The following is a 17,828-nucleotide window of genomic DNA, read 5'->3' as shown; positions in this document are numbered from 1 at the left end:
ACAATTATTTCAATATATCAAAGATAAAGTCTGGTGTTTCATACAATATAGTGTCTTTGGGATATGTGATTGATTTTACCACAATATGGGAAAAAATAAGGATAAAATCTAGTACAATTTTTTACATTAATTCACACAAAAACTTGTGTAGCCTACTCTTGTACAACTAGTGGAGGAGGATTTTTTTTTCTTTTGTGGATTTGAAATGAGTAATATTTATGCTTTTGTTATTATGATTTAATAAAGTTTGCTATAAAAAATAAGAAAACTCTCTCATATAGACTGTTTAATAATCCTATACTAGTCTTTATTACCAAACGTTTTGGGACATCTGCCTTTACATGCACATGAACATCCCCTTCTTAATACATAGGATTTAGGAGTGTGTTTATGGGAATTTTTGATCTTTCTTCTAGAAGCGCATTTGTGAGGTCAGGCACTGATGTTGGACGAGAAGGCTCTCAGTCTCCGCTCTAATTCATCCCAAAGTTGTTCTATTGGGTTGAGCTCAGGACTCAGGGCAGGCCAGTCAAGTTCCTCCACACCAAACTCACTCATCCATGTCTTTATGGACCTTGCCAACCCCTGAAAAACAACCTCAAACTATAATCCCCCATCCACCAAACTTTACACTTGGCTGCTCGGCCATAGAAACCCATTCCATGAAGCTCTCTACACACTGTTCTTGAGCTCATCTGAACGCCACAGAAGTTTGGAGGTCTGGAGCTATTGACTCTGCAGAAAGTTGGTGACTTCTGCGCACTGTGACCCTCAGCATGCGCTGACCTTGCTCTGTGATTTTACATGGCCTAACACTTTGTGGCTGAGTTGCTGTTGTTCCCAATCCCACTAACAGTTGAGCGTGGAATATTTAGTAGTGAGGAAATGTCCGGAATGGACTTATTGCACAGGTGGCAACCTATCACGGCACCACGCTTGAGTTCACTGAGCTCCTGAGAGCGACCCATTCTTTCACCAATGTGTGTAGAAGCGTCTGCAGGCCTAGAGCTTGATTTATACATGGACATGGACGTGATTGAACGGGGTGGCCCAATACTTTTGGAAATATAGTGTGTATATAATAGTTCATTATTTAATATATAACTGTTTCCTGAAATTTTTTTTGAATTTAATAAAATAAAATAGCTCCTGATAGTTGCAGACTACCTGTACTAAATGTAGTGATGTTTGAACTGTCATTTCTATACTACCGTAAGCAAATATCTGATTTTGCATGTTAATCATTGAAGGACACACTCACTGAGGTATAAAATGCAGTTGAAGACACATTAGCATGCAGCTGGATATACTGTAAACGATTGTATATTTTAGTGTTACATTAAATGCATTGATCCCCATGTTTTCACATCACATTTTTATTTTATTCTTATATGCTCTGCATAGAAAAAACATCACATAACACACATTATACTGCTTCTAGACTCTCATTCAACACAAACTATTAACATCTGTCTTCAACAGACACTAATAAAATTGAGGTTAGAGAGAATAGAGGCGACTATGTGTCAAATTTGATTGATTGATGGGGTCATAAAAATTCCATAACCCCCCCTCCTTCCCCCCCTCCCTCCCACCGGACTGGACACCTGTTCCTGGACACAATTTCCGGACACCTGTTTTATGACTATCAGTTTGACCATCTGTTTTCTTACCACCCTCCTCCTCCTATACACCCCCCTTTCAAAGGAATTTATGACTGTTTTTGTAACTTTGTGTGTGTGTGTTTTCGTAACTGTTTGAAAACAATCAAAGAATGTTTCAAATGTACTCTTGAGTGGGGTTTTGGCATAGGAATAGCAGTGACAAGTATAAGATCATGGAAATCAGTTTTTATTAAACAAAGATTGTATTTCACATACATTTTAGATGTTTAAAAACATTAAAAACGTCTCTGTTAAATACAAGGGTATGGTATGTTTAAAGATAAAGACAAGTTAAAGTTTGTTTTTCTCTTTGACATACATACAGCTTGTTAAAAAAGTCAATGTTCAATCATTTTAAAAAGTAAATATAAAGACAAGTTATAGAGTAGGTTCAAAAAGGTATATGTATTAAACATATCAAAGAAAGAAAGTACGAATAATGTTATTTCACTTACACGAGTTTTCTTTAGGAAAAAAACAATGTTTTCTTATGGAGCTTGGTGTAAAAGCGTCCTCTCTCTCCGATGGCAGAAGCGGAATGAGCTGTGGGAGCGTGTGTAAAGACACACCCCCAGTCCCCGCCCCCAACACGCCCATCGGCGCTGGAGAATGCACCTGCTCCCCCCACACTCCTTGCGGTGTGTGTTTAAAAGGCCGGGCAATTCAGCAGTCTATCTAAACACAGAAAGCAGCTTGTGTTTTTATTTTTGTTTTCAAATAGAAAACTATTCTGTAACAATGGCTGAAGCATCTGCACCTAAAACTCCAGAGAGAACCGTTGTCGAGTCTATGGATCATCTATCTTTAGCCCCGAGAAAGAAACACGGGCCTTGCCTATCCAGGTTTCTCCATGAACCGCTGGATAATGTCAAATACGATTTTCATTTGACGGGCACTCGTGTGTGTAGTTACAATTTTAACAAAAACGCACGAGAGGTTAGGTTGATCAATATCGACAACGATGATAGATACACGGCGAATACACCGGATGACCCAAAACTGGTTTTCACAGAAAAGGAATGGATTCTATTTTATACACAAGTGTGGCGCGATTTGAAAGACGGAGGAGACGAGCCCCTGTTTATAGCCGAGTGGAACGGGTTGACGGGGACGAGATTCAGACTGCTCGGAGATCATGTTAACAAACACCCCGAAGATTATGTGTACATACTCGGAAGCGATTTTGGAAAGGAACTGCCGGAGCGTACGTGGCCCATATCTGAGGCGGATCATTTGAAATACTATCGCATTAAATTTATGTTTCAGTGGAAAGACGTACCTGTGCTGGAAGATGTATTTTTTAAAATAGACAGGATGTTTAAGTGGTGTGAAGCGTTTGATCGCTACAACAACGTCAAAGTGAAGCTATTTCACCCTGAATGGTGCGTTCCTAGTAGGCGTGGTGTTCATGTAGCCCCACCCACATTCTACAAACATTAAATATCTGCCGCAGAAGAAGCCTCTACAGCATTCAAGCATCATGTCTCAAGAAAACGAAGCTACACCTCTCAACACCGAACAACTTTCATTGTCTACAGATGGATGTCATCACCAAAAATGCAACACCTGGCTGACTACGCTCTGCACAGAACTGGGTTTTAATAATCTGGCATTCCTCGCAAACTATTCTCCCCCAGGACCCCTCGCTGGGGTTCCCGATGAGGATAGTGTGGATGGCTGCATTGGTGTAACGGGGCACAGAATCATTAAGGCCGTCGTTACAGTCCTTCTGGAACACCTGATCGATAAACGAATGAAAAAGGAATGTGCAGGCTGCGAAGTGGATCACCCGTCGCAAACAAGACACTCATGTCTGTTTGAACCTGCTCCCTATTATTTTTACGGCTGTTACGACGAGATCAGTCAAAAACTGCTTAAGCCCGAGCTAAAAAACATTTTAGCAAATACGCTGAAGCCGTTCGGTCTAACACCTCATCTGCAAAGAATCCAAGGTACTGTTGAATCTGTCTTGTGCGATCTAAGAGATGAGATCTACATTGTGGAAGAACTGGCCTCTATGAGGCAGAAGCTTGTGGATGAAAGCTGCGAGGAAGTGATTTACAACGCCGTTGACAACTGGAAGTTAGCCGCCGAGGCTGCTGCTGCCGTTGTTGATTCTACCTGCTGATCCTGCAATGGGAAACCTTCTCTGCTCTAACTGCCTGTCTGAATATTTCTTTAAACAACGGGTCAGGTGTGAAATATCAAATTTGCTGTACAAGATTGTTAATGTAACAGACAGTGATGTGTGTAGACGATTAGTGAAATTAAAGATCCAAATGAATGTTGTGAGGAGATTGTCAAACGAATGGGGCGATATGATAAACATGGCTATTGGCTGCAATGGTATACCATGTACAACTATAACAAATATTCTCGAAATGATGCCTGAATGTAAAGAATCCTTTAAAATAGGCAACATATTATGTCTTTGTACTTATGTGACTGATGTATGTGTAATACTGATGACAAGAAATGAACCTGACGATGTATGTAAAATTATAGATACATTGGTTGATTACATGTTAGTGAAAAATTATGCAACGTGTGTGAATTTTCTTTTTTATTTGGACGAGATATAATTTGTCCTTGTAAAACATGTACTTTTTATATATTCTGAAATAAAAATTTGTATGTCACCGTTCATCTGATCATTATTTTGTGAAACGCAGAGAGAGATAGACGACATGTCTGAGCTCATGAAAAAAATATATTACAATCCATCAAGCCCAGGCGCTTTTGGTGGTAAACAAAGATTAAAGCAAACAATATTACAAGAATATGGTATACGTCTGAAAGATAAGGATGTGACCGACTGGCTGTCCAGTCAAGATACCTATACATTACATCGGACGGCCCCTATAAAATATAAGCGAAACAGAGTTGTAGTGTACGGAAAAGATGTACAGTTTCAAGCGGATCTGGTCGATATGTCTGCTTATTCAAAGGATAACGATAACATTAAATTCTTACTAACGTGTATAGATGTATTTAGCAAATATGCATGGGTGCGACCGTTGAAGAATAAGACGGGACAGGAGGTGACTAAAGCGTTTGAATCGATATTAAAAGAGCAGCGGGTGCCAGAAAAGCTCCAAACGGATCAGGGAAAGGAATTCCTCAATAAACATTTTCAGCAATTAACAAAAAAGTATAACATACATCATTTTACCACAGCCAGTGATTTAAAAGCTTGTGTGGTCGAGAGGTTTAACAGGACTCTAAAAGGCCGCATGTGGAGATATTTAACGGCCGTCAACTCTACACGCTACTGCGACATCTTACAAGATCTAGCCGACGGGTATAACTGCAGTTATCATAAATCCATACGAATGAGACCAATTGATGTTCATAAAGAAAATGAAACAACCGTATTCAACAACTTGTACGGAAAGCTCCGTAAAGAGACACCTGTCTTTGCTTATAAGATAGGCGATGTTGTTAGAGTGTCTAAAGTCAGAAATATATTCTCTAAAGGATATGAACAGAATTACACAGAGGAGTACTTTACTATAGTAGCGTGTATACCCCGACAGCCACCGGTATACAAGATACAAGACTACGATGGAGAGGTTATTGATGGGTGTTTTTATGAAGAGGAACTACAGAAAATTATTGTGAGTGATGATAAATCATTCAAAATAGAAAAGATTTTAGATAGACGTCGTAGGGGTAAAACTATGCAGGTTCTTGTAAAGTGGTATGGCTGGGGACCAAAATTTAACTCCTGGGTATCTGAAAAGGAAGTGGTGAACTTACAGAAGCCCTTAAAGGCTTAGGGTTTGTAAGACACCTGTCATTTAAGGAGAAAAAAATTATTCATCATGATCGAAGAGGGTTTCTACATTACATTACCGTGCAATGCATCGAGGGTCGTCTACCCAGAAAACAGAATATCTAATTACAGAACCCGACTGGGAAAAACTATAAATCTGAAGGGGCCGTGGGAAGTGGCTCTAGCTGAATTTGAATATCCCATATCATGGCATACCTTTAATGAAGAGGACGCTTCCTTTATTATCAACTGTGACCAAAAGCTGCTACAGCCTGTTGCCGGGGAACATTTTAACGTTAGTGACGGTATTAATATACATATCGATAATAAGGCTCAAACTATACCCGTGCTGCGTAATAGTTTAAAGTCCGGATATTATGAGGATGTACCATTTTTGCTCCGGGAGATAAATGCGTCGCTACCTCCACAAACACATCTCGGGTACGATCATATAAGGAATAAGGTTTTTCTAAAATCCTCTCAAAGGATCTCATTAACATTTTATGGAAAACTGGCGGTCATCCTGGGGGTCCAGCCAGGGGTTTCTATAGAAACGAACCCTCACATCCATGAAGGTCAAGAACCCAGAGCTGTGACTATAGTATATGCACCGTACCAATCAGACATAAGGGGTGGATTTTACACGTTATATCTGTACACAGACATTATAGATTATCAATCGGTCGGTGACGTATTCGTTCCTTTATTAACAACCGTACATATAGACGGTGAGCCAAACAAGATAGTCAGTGTTAGATACGACAAGCCTCATTACGTACGTGTTAATAAAAGCACTATTACAGAGATTACAATTGAAGTGAAAGACGACCAAAATCAAGACGTACGGTTCACTTACGGAAAAGTAGTCGCCAAGCTTCACTTCAGACCTGTGAAACATCACCTGTTTTAAAATGGCTCATCTCACTCCATACAGACCCGATCCCGATCGATATGTTGAATATTATCGGAACCAGGCCGGTAGCGGTTTGCCGGGTTTTATTGGGTCGAACGCAATGTATGGTTCTGGAATCGGTGGAATTTTTAAAAGTTTTTTTCGTGCGGCCCTACCGTTCTTAAAAAGGGGATTCAGTATAGCTAAACCTCATTTAAAAACGGCTGCGAAAAATATATTCGGCGATGTTGTTACTACAGCTCTAACAAAGCCTTATAATAATAATAATAATAATGGACAGGACGGCAGTGGGTTGATGGTCATGACCCGTAAAAGCTATAGGCCCCCGGGGGTTCGGGTGAGAAGGGGGAGTGGCCGTCACGTGAAGAAGAAGACTAGAAGCACGAGCAGAAAACTCTCAGTTGCAAAGAGACCTCGGAGTCGTCGTGTGAAAAAATCTACAAGAACTAAAAGACGCACAAACACTATTTTCTAAAAGTATGGCGCTGTTACATTGCATGTCGGATGAATGTATTAAATCGGAATTAGACCTTTTTACAGTGCCTTTGACGCAAACGGCAATTGAAAAAAATACCTATGTGGAGGTTCCGCCCATTACGGCTATAACAGACAACTCTCCACTAGAGTTTTTCATAGCAGGTACTGGCGAGGATTACACAGATTTGAATAATACCCTGTTATATACACGAGTCAAAATCACAGGACCGGATGGCTCTAACATACCCGACGGTGCACCTGTCGGTCTGATAAATTATCCTGGAGCGTGTATATTTTCACAGGTTGATGTCTCTTTGGGGGACCGTCTGGTTTCACAAAGCTCCAATACTTACCCTTACAGGTGTATCGTGGAAGCGCTTATGAACTATGGAAAAGATACCCTGGAGAGCAACTTTTCACCCGGTCTTTTTTACAAAGATACGGCCGGTCATATGGACATCACAGATCCTGCAGGTGCAAACGCCGGTTTAACGAAGAGGGCCGCTTTCACAAACGCGAGCAACATCGTAGAATTATTAGCCCCAATCCATAGTGATATTTTCTTTCAGGAGAAATTACTGCTAAACGGTGTCGATATAAAGATTCGTATGACCAGGGCAAAAGATGAATTTTGTCTAATGAGGAGTGACGCTGTTGCTTATAAACTCAATATTTTATCAGCATCTCTTTTTGTGAAAAAAGTGACGGTTTCACCGGCAGTGCGTCTGGGCCACGCCCAAGCCCTTCTATCTACCACTGCAAAGTACCCCATAGAACGAGTGTGTGTAAAGAATTTTTCCATACCTGCTGGCTCACGAGTGTCTAATCAGGAAAATCTCTTTCTCGGGACACTACCGAAATCTATCATCGTGGCGATGACAGATAACTCTGCTTTTACAGGTGCATATGATAAAAACCCCTTTGCCTTTAGACATTTTTTTCTTGAATTTATGGTTCTATCGGTCGACGGAGTGAGCATCCCATCCCGTCCGCTCCAGCCGCAGTACGATAACGGGTCTGCTGTTAGAGAATTTTATCAGCTGGTCCTAGCGACAGGAAAACATCTCAAGAATCAATCAATGTCTATAGACCGTGAAGATTTCCTCAACGGCTACACACTCTATGCCTTTAACCTTAGCCCCGATGAAGGCTGTGGTCAGCATGTGTCTCTAATTAAAACAGGTAACATCAGATTAGAAGCACGGTTTCGAGAGCCTCTCAGACAGACCGTTAATATCATCATTTATTCGATCTTTGATTCTATCATCGAAATTTCCAACAGAAGACAGGTACATGCTGAATACTACTGAGTGAAATGAATACGATACAGCTGACAGGTGTCATGGAGAAAATCTCCTGTAACGCTCATTTTTTAGGAGTATTCCCATGTGATCACCTCCCCAAAGAGCCATTAATGGACTTACCATGCTATTTTATAGCAAACACCGACCCCGCAAACATGGCTGGCGAGCACTGGATTTGTGTATATCTAAACAAAGATGGAGTGGGATGCTTTTTTGACAGTTTCGGCAACAAACCAGACGCGGAGTGCTTTCCATTATCCTTTCAAGACTTTCTAAAAAACAACTCTCGGCACGTTCAGTACTCTAACAAACAAGTTCAGGATTATGCATCTGATGTTTGTGGACAGCATTGTGTGTTTTTTCTGTATCACATATCAAGAGGTTGCAATTATGAGGATGTTATGAAGTTGTATAATGATGATTTAATTAAAAATGACTTAATGGTATCTCTTTTTGTGAAGAAATTGAAGCCTGGGTCATGCTGTGGTAAAACATTTAAGTGTGTCCAGTGTGTACAAACTGGAAAAATGTTTCAGATGATGTGTTAATCACTGCTGTGTGTGTGTGTGTATACCCATGTTTAACAAATAAAAAAGGATTCATAAAAACCTTTACATTTTCTTTTTCCTTTATTTATTGTCAGCATAAAAATATACATACATAAATGAGTGATCACAATCACATAATTATGGTATACATCATTTAAACAAAAGAACTAATAAATTAATAAATGACCATACACAGGCCTACAGACTTAAAAAGTCAACCACTGACTCGAGTCCAATAGAGGCGAATTAAATACATTTCCATCTGAAATATTACCTCGGAGGGGTGATGATGGAGGGGGGTACGGTTGTTTTCCAGACTTGTGTCTTTTCTTTTTAGACCTTATAGGTGAAGCAACTTCAATACCATCTATAGACGACTTGCTTTTAAAAGATTCAATCATACGTTTAACATGATGATTACTTATCGTCGAGAATGGTATGTTTAAACCAGCAAATGCCTCCAGAAATTCATGCCAGCCTACTGGTCTGCGATCATCACGTATCATATGAGGCCTTGTTATGCTTTTCAACAGATCAAGCATGTGTGATCCTGCAATGGGTTTTCCTTTAAACACAAATTCTCCAGAGTCTGTCCATGAGCACACATCCTTAGCTTTACCCATTTTATCTAGAATGTATTTGATATTTTTTAAACTCCTCTGAGGGACATTGTTTAACACTTCGTTCACAATTTCATCCTCTGCATTCACACTGTCACTGTTAGTGTCAGGCCTATTATGGCCCTCAGCCCCTGCTGTGTGCGCGTCACCGTAGCGTGAATCGGGTTGAGGTAATGTAAGGGTTAATGAGTTACTCTCAGCGTCGCCTTGTTTAACCAATGCCAGAAATCTTTGCAAAGCTTTAGTGTAAAGCTTAGCTTTTCCGTGTGCGTCCAGATCATTCCTCTGTAATATGTCTCTTATTGTTACGTCCAAGTTGTCCTCAACAACTTTATGAATTGTTTCACGGGGATACCCCGTTCGCAACTTATCCAGCTGATGTTTCGGTACGAGATACATTTTCTCGGCATACTCCATACTTTTTCACTATCTAGGCGTTATCAGACTGGTAATAAATGGTATGGCAACGCTCAAGAGTGGCAGTAGAAACCCCCCTCTTTGATTAATCATGCGTCTTTTTCTCTTAATGTTAATTTTCTTATTAGCTACGTATTTTATCTCAGTTTTCCTCTTTCTTAATCTTCTGTGTTGATTCGCTGTAAGAGGTATTATACCGTGAAGGACGTTAAGAGCAGCTTCGCATAGGGCCAATATGAATTCATCAGAGGCCGATTGTAAAATAAGTCGTCTTTGCTTGGGCGTACCTTTGTATAATAACTTTAAAAGAGGTAAATTTCTGGAGAGCCTCGAACTCATGGTGATATCTGCTTTGCTACTTTCTGCCCCTCTGTATGTATACCACTGGGTTGGATGAGAGCAAATCTGTTCTGAGCCTAAATCTTTCAGGCGTTTTTGCTTTATAATCTATTAGTAAATAACCATATGGCAATTTTGTAGCATCTTGATATGCCTCTATAAAGAATTTTGCTTCCCCGGGATACATCTGTCTCCCCAAAACACCGATTTGCTGTTTATCTCTAGGATTTTTAAAAATAATTAAATAATTTGCATTAAGACTTATAGTCCGGCTAGATCTCCCCTGAAAAAACAAGTTTTGAATTATTAATATTGTACTTATTGAATTGTGATGAGTATATTGCGTGAACGCTCGCTGAACTTCTGTATTAGAAGATGCATTATCCATAATATCATCAAGGATTAGCAATGATTTCTTATGGGGAGGGAATAAAAATTCATCATTCAGTGATTTTGGTATACCTTCAATAAATTTAATATCAAACACTTGCATCAATTCATCATATAGTGGCTGCCAACAGCTGTAAATGTATATAAAATTGTCAAATTTTACAGAACACATCTTTTCTGAATTATACATCAAAGTTTTTACAAAATAGGTTTTCCCGCTGTTACTCGGCCCTGACACCAGGGCTGAGAAGGGATGTTGCAGTCTAAAGTCAAAATCATCGGTTTCACACATGTTACAATGATTCAAAATATTACTAGAATCCATAAGGTATGGTTGTATAATCAGACAGGAGCACACGTTTGTTGTACACGACTCTGAAGCTTTTTACAATTGTTCTATTGTGAAGTGTGAATCTCCTCTTATCACGAACAATGGCATCTGTCTGCGCCAGCAGGTGCGATGTGTCACGTGATTCTACAAAACCACGGACCAGACCAATCAGACTCTGTAGGGACACTATTTGGGAATTCTCAGCAGTAAGCGTAATGCCTTTAGCTTTAAGACAAACATGCCCTTTCGCGGTTCGATACCCGTATGATTTTGGTCCTGAAGAGCAGAACTCCTGGATTAGATCATTTGGCTCTAATTCACTCGTAAGATCACCTAGGTATGGACCACATTCCGGAACCCAGTCCCCGTTTTTGGATATGAAAATGACAGAGTCTGTATCTGTATAAACAACACGCTCCCCTAATTTATCCAACAGCTCGTAAAGCTCCAAACGCGCGTACGCAGTTGTAAATGCTCCAATAAATACATTAACGTCACGTGTCAGGCACTCATCCTGCCCCGCATACGACCACTGTATCAAAGCAACCTTGTCAGATACGAAAGAAAAATGGTTTATCACACGCCCCGTACCAAAAATGTACTGCGCAAACTCTTCGGGCTCTGTCAAAAGCTCCGTAGACGGCTGATTTGGGCGTAATGCGAATCTTCCCCACAAAGAATTCAACATATATTTGGTTATAGTTCTTTTTGCCGGATTGTGTGCTATTTTTTCAATGTCAAGCGTAATCCCCTCTTTATCAAGATAATTCTTGATGTATGTCTGTTTGTCGTCGTCTGTGACTACGTGCGAGGGAAATCCTGATGCTTCCTGTTTGACTTTGAGAAATGTCTTCACGTAGCCACTGAATAAGCTGTCTGACGTCTGAGAAAAATGCCAGACTTCGTCTATTTTCACAACTACATAGCCGTGTTTAATAGCTCGCGCCAATTCAACACTGACCCAACAGCCGCGCAAAATTCTTTGCTCATCAGTGTGGTTACAGGGGATTGTCTGAATCTCGCCCTCAGCACACGTCCTACAGAGTGGAAACATTAATTTTTTCGCACATCTGTAAGGCAACACGGGGTGAAAGAGTTTTCGTGGAGGCAGCACTTCGGCCTTAATGAGTCCAAAATAATTCTCCACCGGCTCAAAATCCTTAAAAATAATTCTCGGGTGGCCGGTCGGATATGTTTTATGGGACTGTACGTAGGGGTAAAGTGAACAGAAGTCAAAATAATCAATGCGCTCTTCCTCTGTAATTTTGTGATAAAGTTTTATGGCATTCGTACGTCCACCAAATAACGCGTCCCGTGGCCTCAAGCGCTCGGGAGTGGTGTAAGAGGCCATAAAGGCCATAACACCCGGGTCACGTTGCTTTAAACGTTCCCATTCGCACTCCCATAAAGAGATCACACGTAAGGAGTACACGTCACGCAAAACCTGCAGTTTATTATCAGACTGTCTCCTGAGAACACCGAAAGGCACGTTTGATAGTGGATTTAAATCGTTTGGATTAAATCTACAATCATGCCCATGATAAAAACACCCGAGGAATTCTAATGCTATTTTCTCACCACTAGATTTTTCGTAATATCCATCCACATGATAAGGCCCAAATTTAACTTCACCGTAATTTAATGCGTGATGCACATCCACGTTTTTCGTTTCTTTAATGTACTCCAACCACTGGATTGACGTGTTGGAGTATGTCTTGAACTGATTGACGTATGCATTATTATGCGTCAATGCCAAAGTGTCTCGACTCAGAAAATTAGCTTTGAACACCTTCATACAGGTACCGGCCAGCGTTATGCATTTAAACGGATCAATTTTTGAACACTCCACAAATTCTGCCCGATAGCTAATACACGCCTCCCGCAGAATGATTACATCATTGCGACAGTAAAATGCCAACTCCTTTTTAAGGTCAAACACGCCACCCTGTACGCAGGTGTACCACGTATCAAATTTGGAACGATCAGCAGTGCTCATTTTGTCATACCCGTAAAGTTCTTTAGACGGGTACGGACCTACGTAATCAGCGTTCTCTATTCTGTTAAATAAATGAGGGAAAAAACCTTTATCTCTTACGGGAAGATTAAGCGCGGCGGGTATCTTACTCAGAGACATAGCCATATAACTCAGTGTATCTATATATCTCTGTTTGAATGCCGTATCGTACATATAAATAATTCTACAACCTTGCATAATGATCTTGGGGGCTATCCCTTCGCTTACGAAATATTCCAGTAATATGTGCGAGTCAAACCCTGATGCGTTGTGGGCTAAAAATGTGTAATTAGAGTATTTTTTACGTCGAAAGTGTTTGATCATGCTCTCCACACAAGTTGTACCAGCCGCTGTAAACTCTTTGCCGTCGTGGGTTATCGCACAGACATAATTAGGTACATGTTTGCCTCCCTCGTACATCGTTTCAAAATCATAATATACGTATTTCTCGTCAGTTTCATCCGGTTTGACAGGTTGTATGTAGCAATTATGTATGCCTTCAGGTGCCAAAACTGCATCGCAATGTATGCAACGCTTGGGGGCGCACTTGTGCTTTTTTTTATTTTTATTTCCGCCACCTGTCATTCTGTAATTCACACAGCACTTGTCACAATATTTCACCACATCGCACTGTGGCCTCTCACCGGGTACTCGAGACTGTTTATGCTTTGCGTAACAGTATGCAGATCTGCAAATTCTGTTGCAATCATTGCATCGTGAGGTTTTTTTAGTGTGCGTGTGACATTCAGAGTCGAGGCAAATATCGCATGCGTACTTGCATTTGTGTAGCCTGATGTCGTTAAACCCTTTGTAACAGAATTCACACACAAAGTTATTGCCTATGAATGCTTTGAGATTTTTGATCAGATAGTAGTGTGATTCATGAATGAATAAATGGACCGTCTTTGGGTGCAATTCATCACTATTTTTGTACACTAACAATTTCCCTGAGCAGTCTCTATGAAACACAACTATTTTCAAGTCAAGAAATCTCTCGAAGATACTGATGTCATGAAAACCTATTTTGGTCTGTGTTGTATAACCAGCCCTAGTGTGTATCTCTTCGGCTATTTTCTTAAGCTCATCGTCGGGAGCTTTCGGATTCAAGAAATGTGCTAGGCAGTAGCTAAAACACATGTTGTCTTCGACATTTATGGGGCAGAATAAATTCATTTTATTCTTTCGGATTGTTTCGGTGATTGCCAAATCTGTAATTTTCCGGCGGGCGCCACCAGATCTATCCATCGCGATCGATATCCTAAAATTCATTTGAGTATCATTTGAAACCTCTTTATTACTTTGAGCAGCCCGTTCTATCTGATCTATGAATAAATCTGCATTGTGATTATTTTCAGGCGTTAAAACAGCATTAATAGCCGTAGGTAGATTGGCCCCTGTTAGTGAAATATTGATATACCCCGTATCCCCAGCCATTAACCTGGAGAATGTAACGATTTCATCTAAAATCGTATTGAGAAGAATGTTATAGGCAGCTAGGTCCGTAGTAGCTATATCGCCCGGGTTTAAAGTTCTGTGAATTTCTAGACCATTGAATCTTGGACGTGCTACTACTGTGAACTCTCCAAAAGTGCCCCCTTCTGTGGCAAGTCTACGAATTTCGTCTTGGTTTAAATTAATATTAGGCATTAAGGATTCTCTAGCTGATGGGATCACGCCCCCGACCTGATCGTTATTATTATTATTTTGTGTAGTCAATTGCAGCCATTCATGCTGGTTGCTTATGAGATTTTGTAACGTTTCAGTTCTGTTAAGGATATTGGGGTTTATCATGGTTAGTTGGTGATTTATCAGATTACGCAGTTCACCGCTTCTAGATCGGTTAGACTCTGGTTCCCCATCAGTTTCCCCGTCTTGTAAATTATAACATCTTTTAGAAGCCATTGTTTTTGCTTTTTGTTTTAGTTTTATTGTAAAGAGACAAAATTTATATTATAGCAAAACGTGTGCCCCCGTTGCCATACACATACATGAATGTCAAGTGTTTTACAAATAACAAGTACACATGTAATACATAGAAATACCCAATAATGACGGTACAAAATATTGTAAACGAATCAAAAATGCATAAATGAAATACAGATGAATCAAACGGTTACATCAACAAAAATGAACCAAATCAGTTACTGCTACTACATCAAGCGAAATAGCAGAACTACAAAAATATTATCATCTTCTATCCCTCATAATTATATCATACAAATCAGTCAACACTCTTTGAATAATGTTTAATCTCTCGCTAAATAATGACAGTGTTATTACTGAAAGCTGTTGCTCGTCTCTTACTTCGTGTAATGCACCGGCCAGTTCCATGCGTAGTCCACGATTTTCCTGAATAATCTGCTCGTGGCTATTCATCCAGAATTCGATCGCCCGGTCTAGCGTTTGTTGGTGTTGAATCTGAGCGTCGATTATGGTTTGTAGATTAGCGGCGATGGTGCTTTGAGAAGCACGCACGATCTCCTCGGTCTCTTGATACGACAAGGGTCTCCCCACAAGATCTAATATACGTTCGAAATTACGATTCGTACGACGCAGGGTGTCATAAGACAACCTGTGTAGATCTCTTTCGTTGAACAGCGGCTGTATTTCCGCGTGGCCCGAATCGCTCTCATCAGAACTTGACTCGGCTGAGTCTGAGAATTCAGCGCCGTTCCACGCGTCCAGCTGGGAACTCGTAAATAACTCCAGTCCTCTATCTTCGTAGTCTTGTCCTGTAAAAAAAAAATAAAAAAAAAAATATATATATATACATATAATTTATTATTATTATTATTATTATTATTAAATATATATATATATATATATATATATATATATATATATATATATATATATATATATATATATATATATATATATATATATATATATTAGGCTAGGTAAAAAATTATGATTACACATTGATAACTTACCGTTATTTTCTGATGTTCTTAAACGCTGTGTACCGTGAGGGTACACGCGATCGCCATAAACTTCCCTGAGTCGCTTTTCCCCACGGGTTGATGTTGTCGGTATAGCACTATCATCGGGTAATGCGGACGAATTGCTTGGTCCCGCTGACACCTGCTGTGGAGCGATGACGTCTTCAGTGACGCTGCTCGAGCTGGAATCTGGTACGTCACCTTGTATCTCTGATGGAGCATCTCCAGCCACTGAAATATAGCAAATATATTATTATAACAATAAATAACCCTTTACAATATAACGACAACAATCGCTGGCCTACGGACTCTCACCATTAATAATATCTTGAACGACATCCCCGACCAACAACGCTTCGTCAACTATAAAAGACATACACGTTATTAAAAAGTATCGTTATTAGATTCTGCAATGGTTGTTCTTTTAATAGATAGTGGAAGAACACTTACATATTTCGTCCAGAATTATTTCAAGGCCTTCATCAAAATATAGACCAGATTCGGACACATCTGTAATGTTGAAAAGTAAAAATGTTAGGTCTAATACACACACATGATTCATCGAATATCTAAAATATGTATAACAGACACAAACGATATAAATATGTAAATAAAAATGTTTATACCTGCGTTAGAATTTGATGCCCATGATGTTGGAGTTTTGAGTAGACGACTGCACCCACGGGAGACTGAGATCGAATTTGTTGTAATGTCTATAGGTCATTATCTACATTTTAAAGGTTTTTCAGCTTGTCATAAAGTTTTTTTCTTTCTCCAGAACTCTAACACCCCCTACTATCACCTGGCACCCCATTCCTCCCCTTCGTAGTTAGTTTATTGTTTAAAAGGCTCACGATGCTCTCTTTTTCCCACGCAAAAACGCACTAGACCAGCAACAGATATTTTTAAATTACAGCTTATCGTGATTGCAGCTATACCCTTTAAATTTTAACACATGCCAGATCTGCAGTCGTAAATAACGGCGTTTTTCCCCGCGCAAAAACCCACCACGGGATTTTACACGTGTGTGTGTGTGTGTGTGTGTGTGCTGCGGGTGTTTGCTACGATAAACTCGGATGACTGGTTTTATGGATCCGAACCCTTGTCAAAGTTCACCGGCCACTGACCGACCAGTCACCCCAATCACTATGTCACGAACCATCTCTAGAATATCTAAGAGAAAATAATTATACGCAGGCCTGCTAAGGTGTGATAACCCGTCACAGCATGTGTCCCCCTCTCCCCCTCTGCGCGCGCGCGTGTGTGTGTGTGTGTGTGTGTGTGTGTGTGTGTGTGCGTGTATGTGTGAGAGAGAGAGAGAGAGAGAGAGAGAGAGAGAGAGACTACAACTACAATTAGAGTTGAAAGAGTTAAGAGTGAATAACTAAAGATAAAACTATGATGAACTAAACAAAAATGTTAACTAAAAACTACCATTATTTTAAGTGTTATTTGTTTTTAATTATTTTACCATTATTTAGATCCTCACCTCTGTATAGACTGGGTGTTTTCTTCTGCTCTGAGGGGAGTGTTAGGGGCGGAGACTGGGGGGGGATTTTACACGTACCCCTGGCTCTCACTGACGATTTAACCATCGAAGGGAGAGGATGCTTTTGCACTGAACTCCATAGGAAAACATTGTTTTTGTCTAAACTAAATAAAAATGTAATGTGAAAATAACTTAATATTATTTTCTTTTAATGAAAAGTGTGTGTGTGTGTGTGTGTGTGTGTGTGTGTGTGTGTGTGTGTGTGTGTGTGTGTGTGTGTGTGTGTGTGTGTGTGTGTGTGTGTGTGTGTGTGTGTGTGTGTGTGTGACTTGAAACAATTAGAGTTGAAAGAGTTAAGAGCAAATAACTAAAGATAAAAACAAACAACTAAAAACGACCATTATTTTAAGTGTTATTTGTTTTTAATTATTGTACCATTATTTAGATCTTCACCTCTGTATAGACTGGGTGTTTTCTTCTGCTCTGAGGGGAGTGTTAGGGGCGGAGACTGGGGGGGATTTTACACGTACCCCCGGCTCTCACTGACGATTTAGCCATCGGAGGGAGAGGATGCTTTTGCACTGAACTCCATAGGAAAACATTGT

At 40.0% G+C, this 17,828-nt stretch overlaps 1 protein-coding gene across 2 annotated transcripts; it reads right to left on the bottom strand.

Annotated features, from left to right (window-relative positions):
- Positions 1-8,855: 8,855 nt before the first annotated feature.
- Positions 8,856-16,350, bottom strand: LOC137064109 (uncharacterized). 2 transcript variants are annotated; one of them, XM_067435445.1, is made up of 4 exons: positions 16,185-16,350; positions 16,050-16,097; positions 15,726-15,965; positions 8,856-15,524 (listed from the first exon to the last, which is right to left on the bottom strand). In XM_067435445.1, exon 4 carries the CDS (start codon positions 14,692-14,694, stop codon positions 10,762-10,764), a length of 3,933 nt encoding a protein of 1,310 aa, XP_067291546.1. In that variant the 5' UTR covers positions 14,695-15,524; positions 15,726-15,965; positions 16,050-16,097; positions 16,185-16,350; the 3' UTR covers positions 8,856-10,761. The 2 variants fall into 2 exon arrangements, with proteins under 2 accessions (XP_067291546.1, XP_067291547.1); XM_067435446.1 differs by having other exon boundaries at positions 12,774-15,524.
- Positions 16,351-17,828: the final 1,478 nt, after the last annotated feature.

Source organism: Pseudorasbora parva, chromosome 24 (genome assembly GCF_024679245.1).
Source record: "Pseudorasbora parva isolate DD20220531a chromosome 24, ASM2467924v1, whole genome shotgun sequence".
Taxonomy (NCBI): Eukaryota; Metazoa; Chordata; class Actinopteri; order Cypriniformes; family Gobionidae; genus Pseudorasbora; species Pseudorasbora parva.
This window is presented reverse-complemented; position numbering and strand designations above follow the sequence as displayed.

Excerpts from the sequence above, each read along its gene's own strand:
- LOC137064109 (XM_067435445.1), bottom strand. The coding sequence starts at position 14,694 with ATGGCTTCTAAAAGATGTTATAATTTACAAGACGGGGAAACTGATGGG.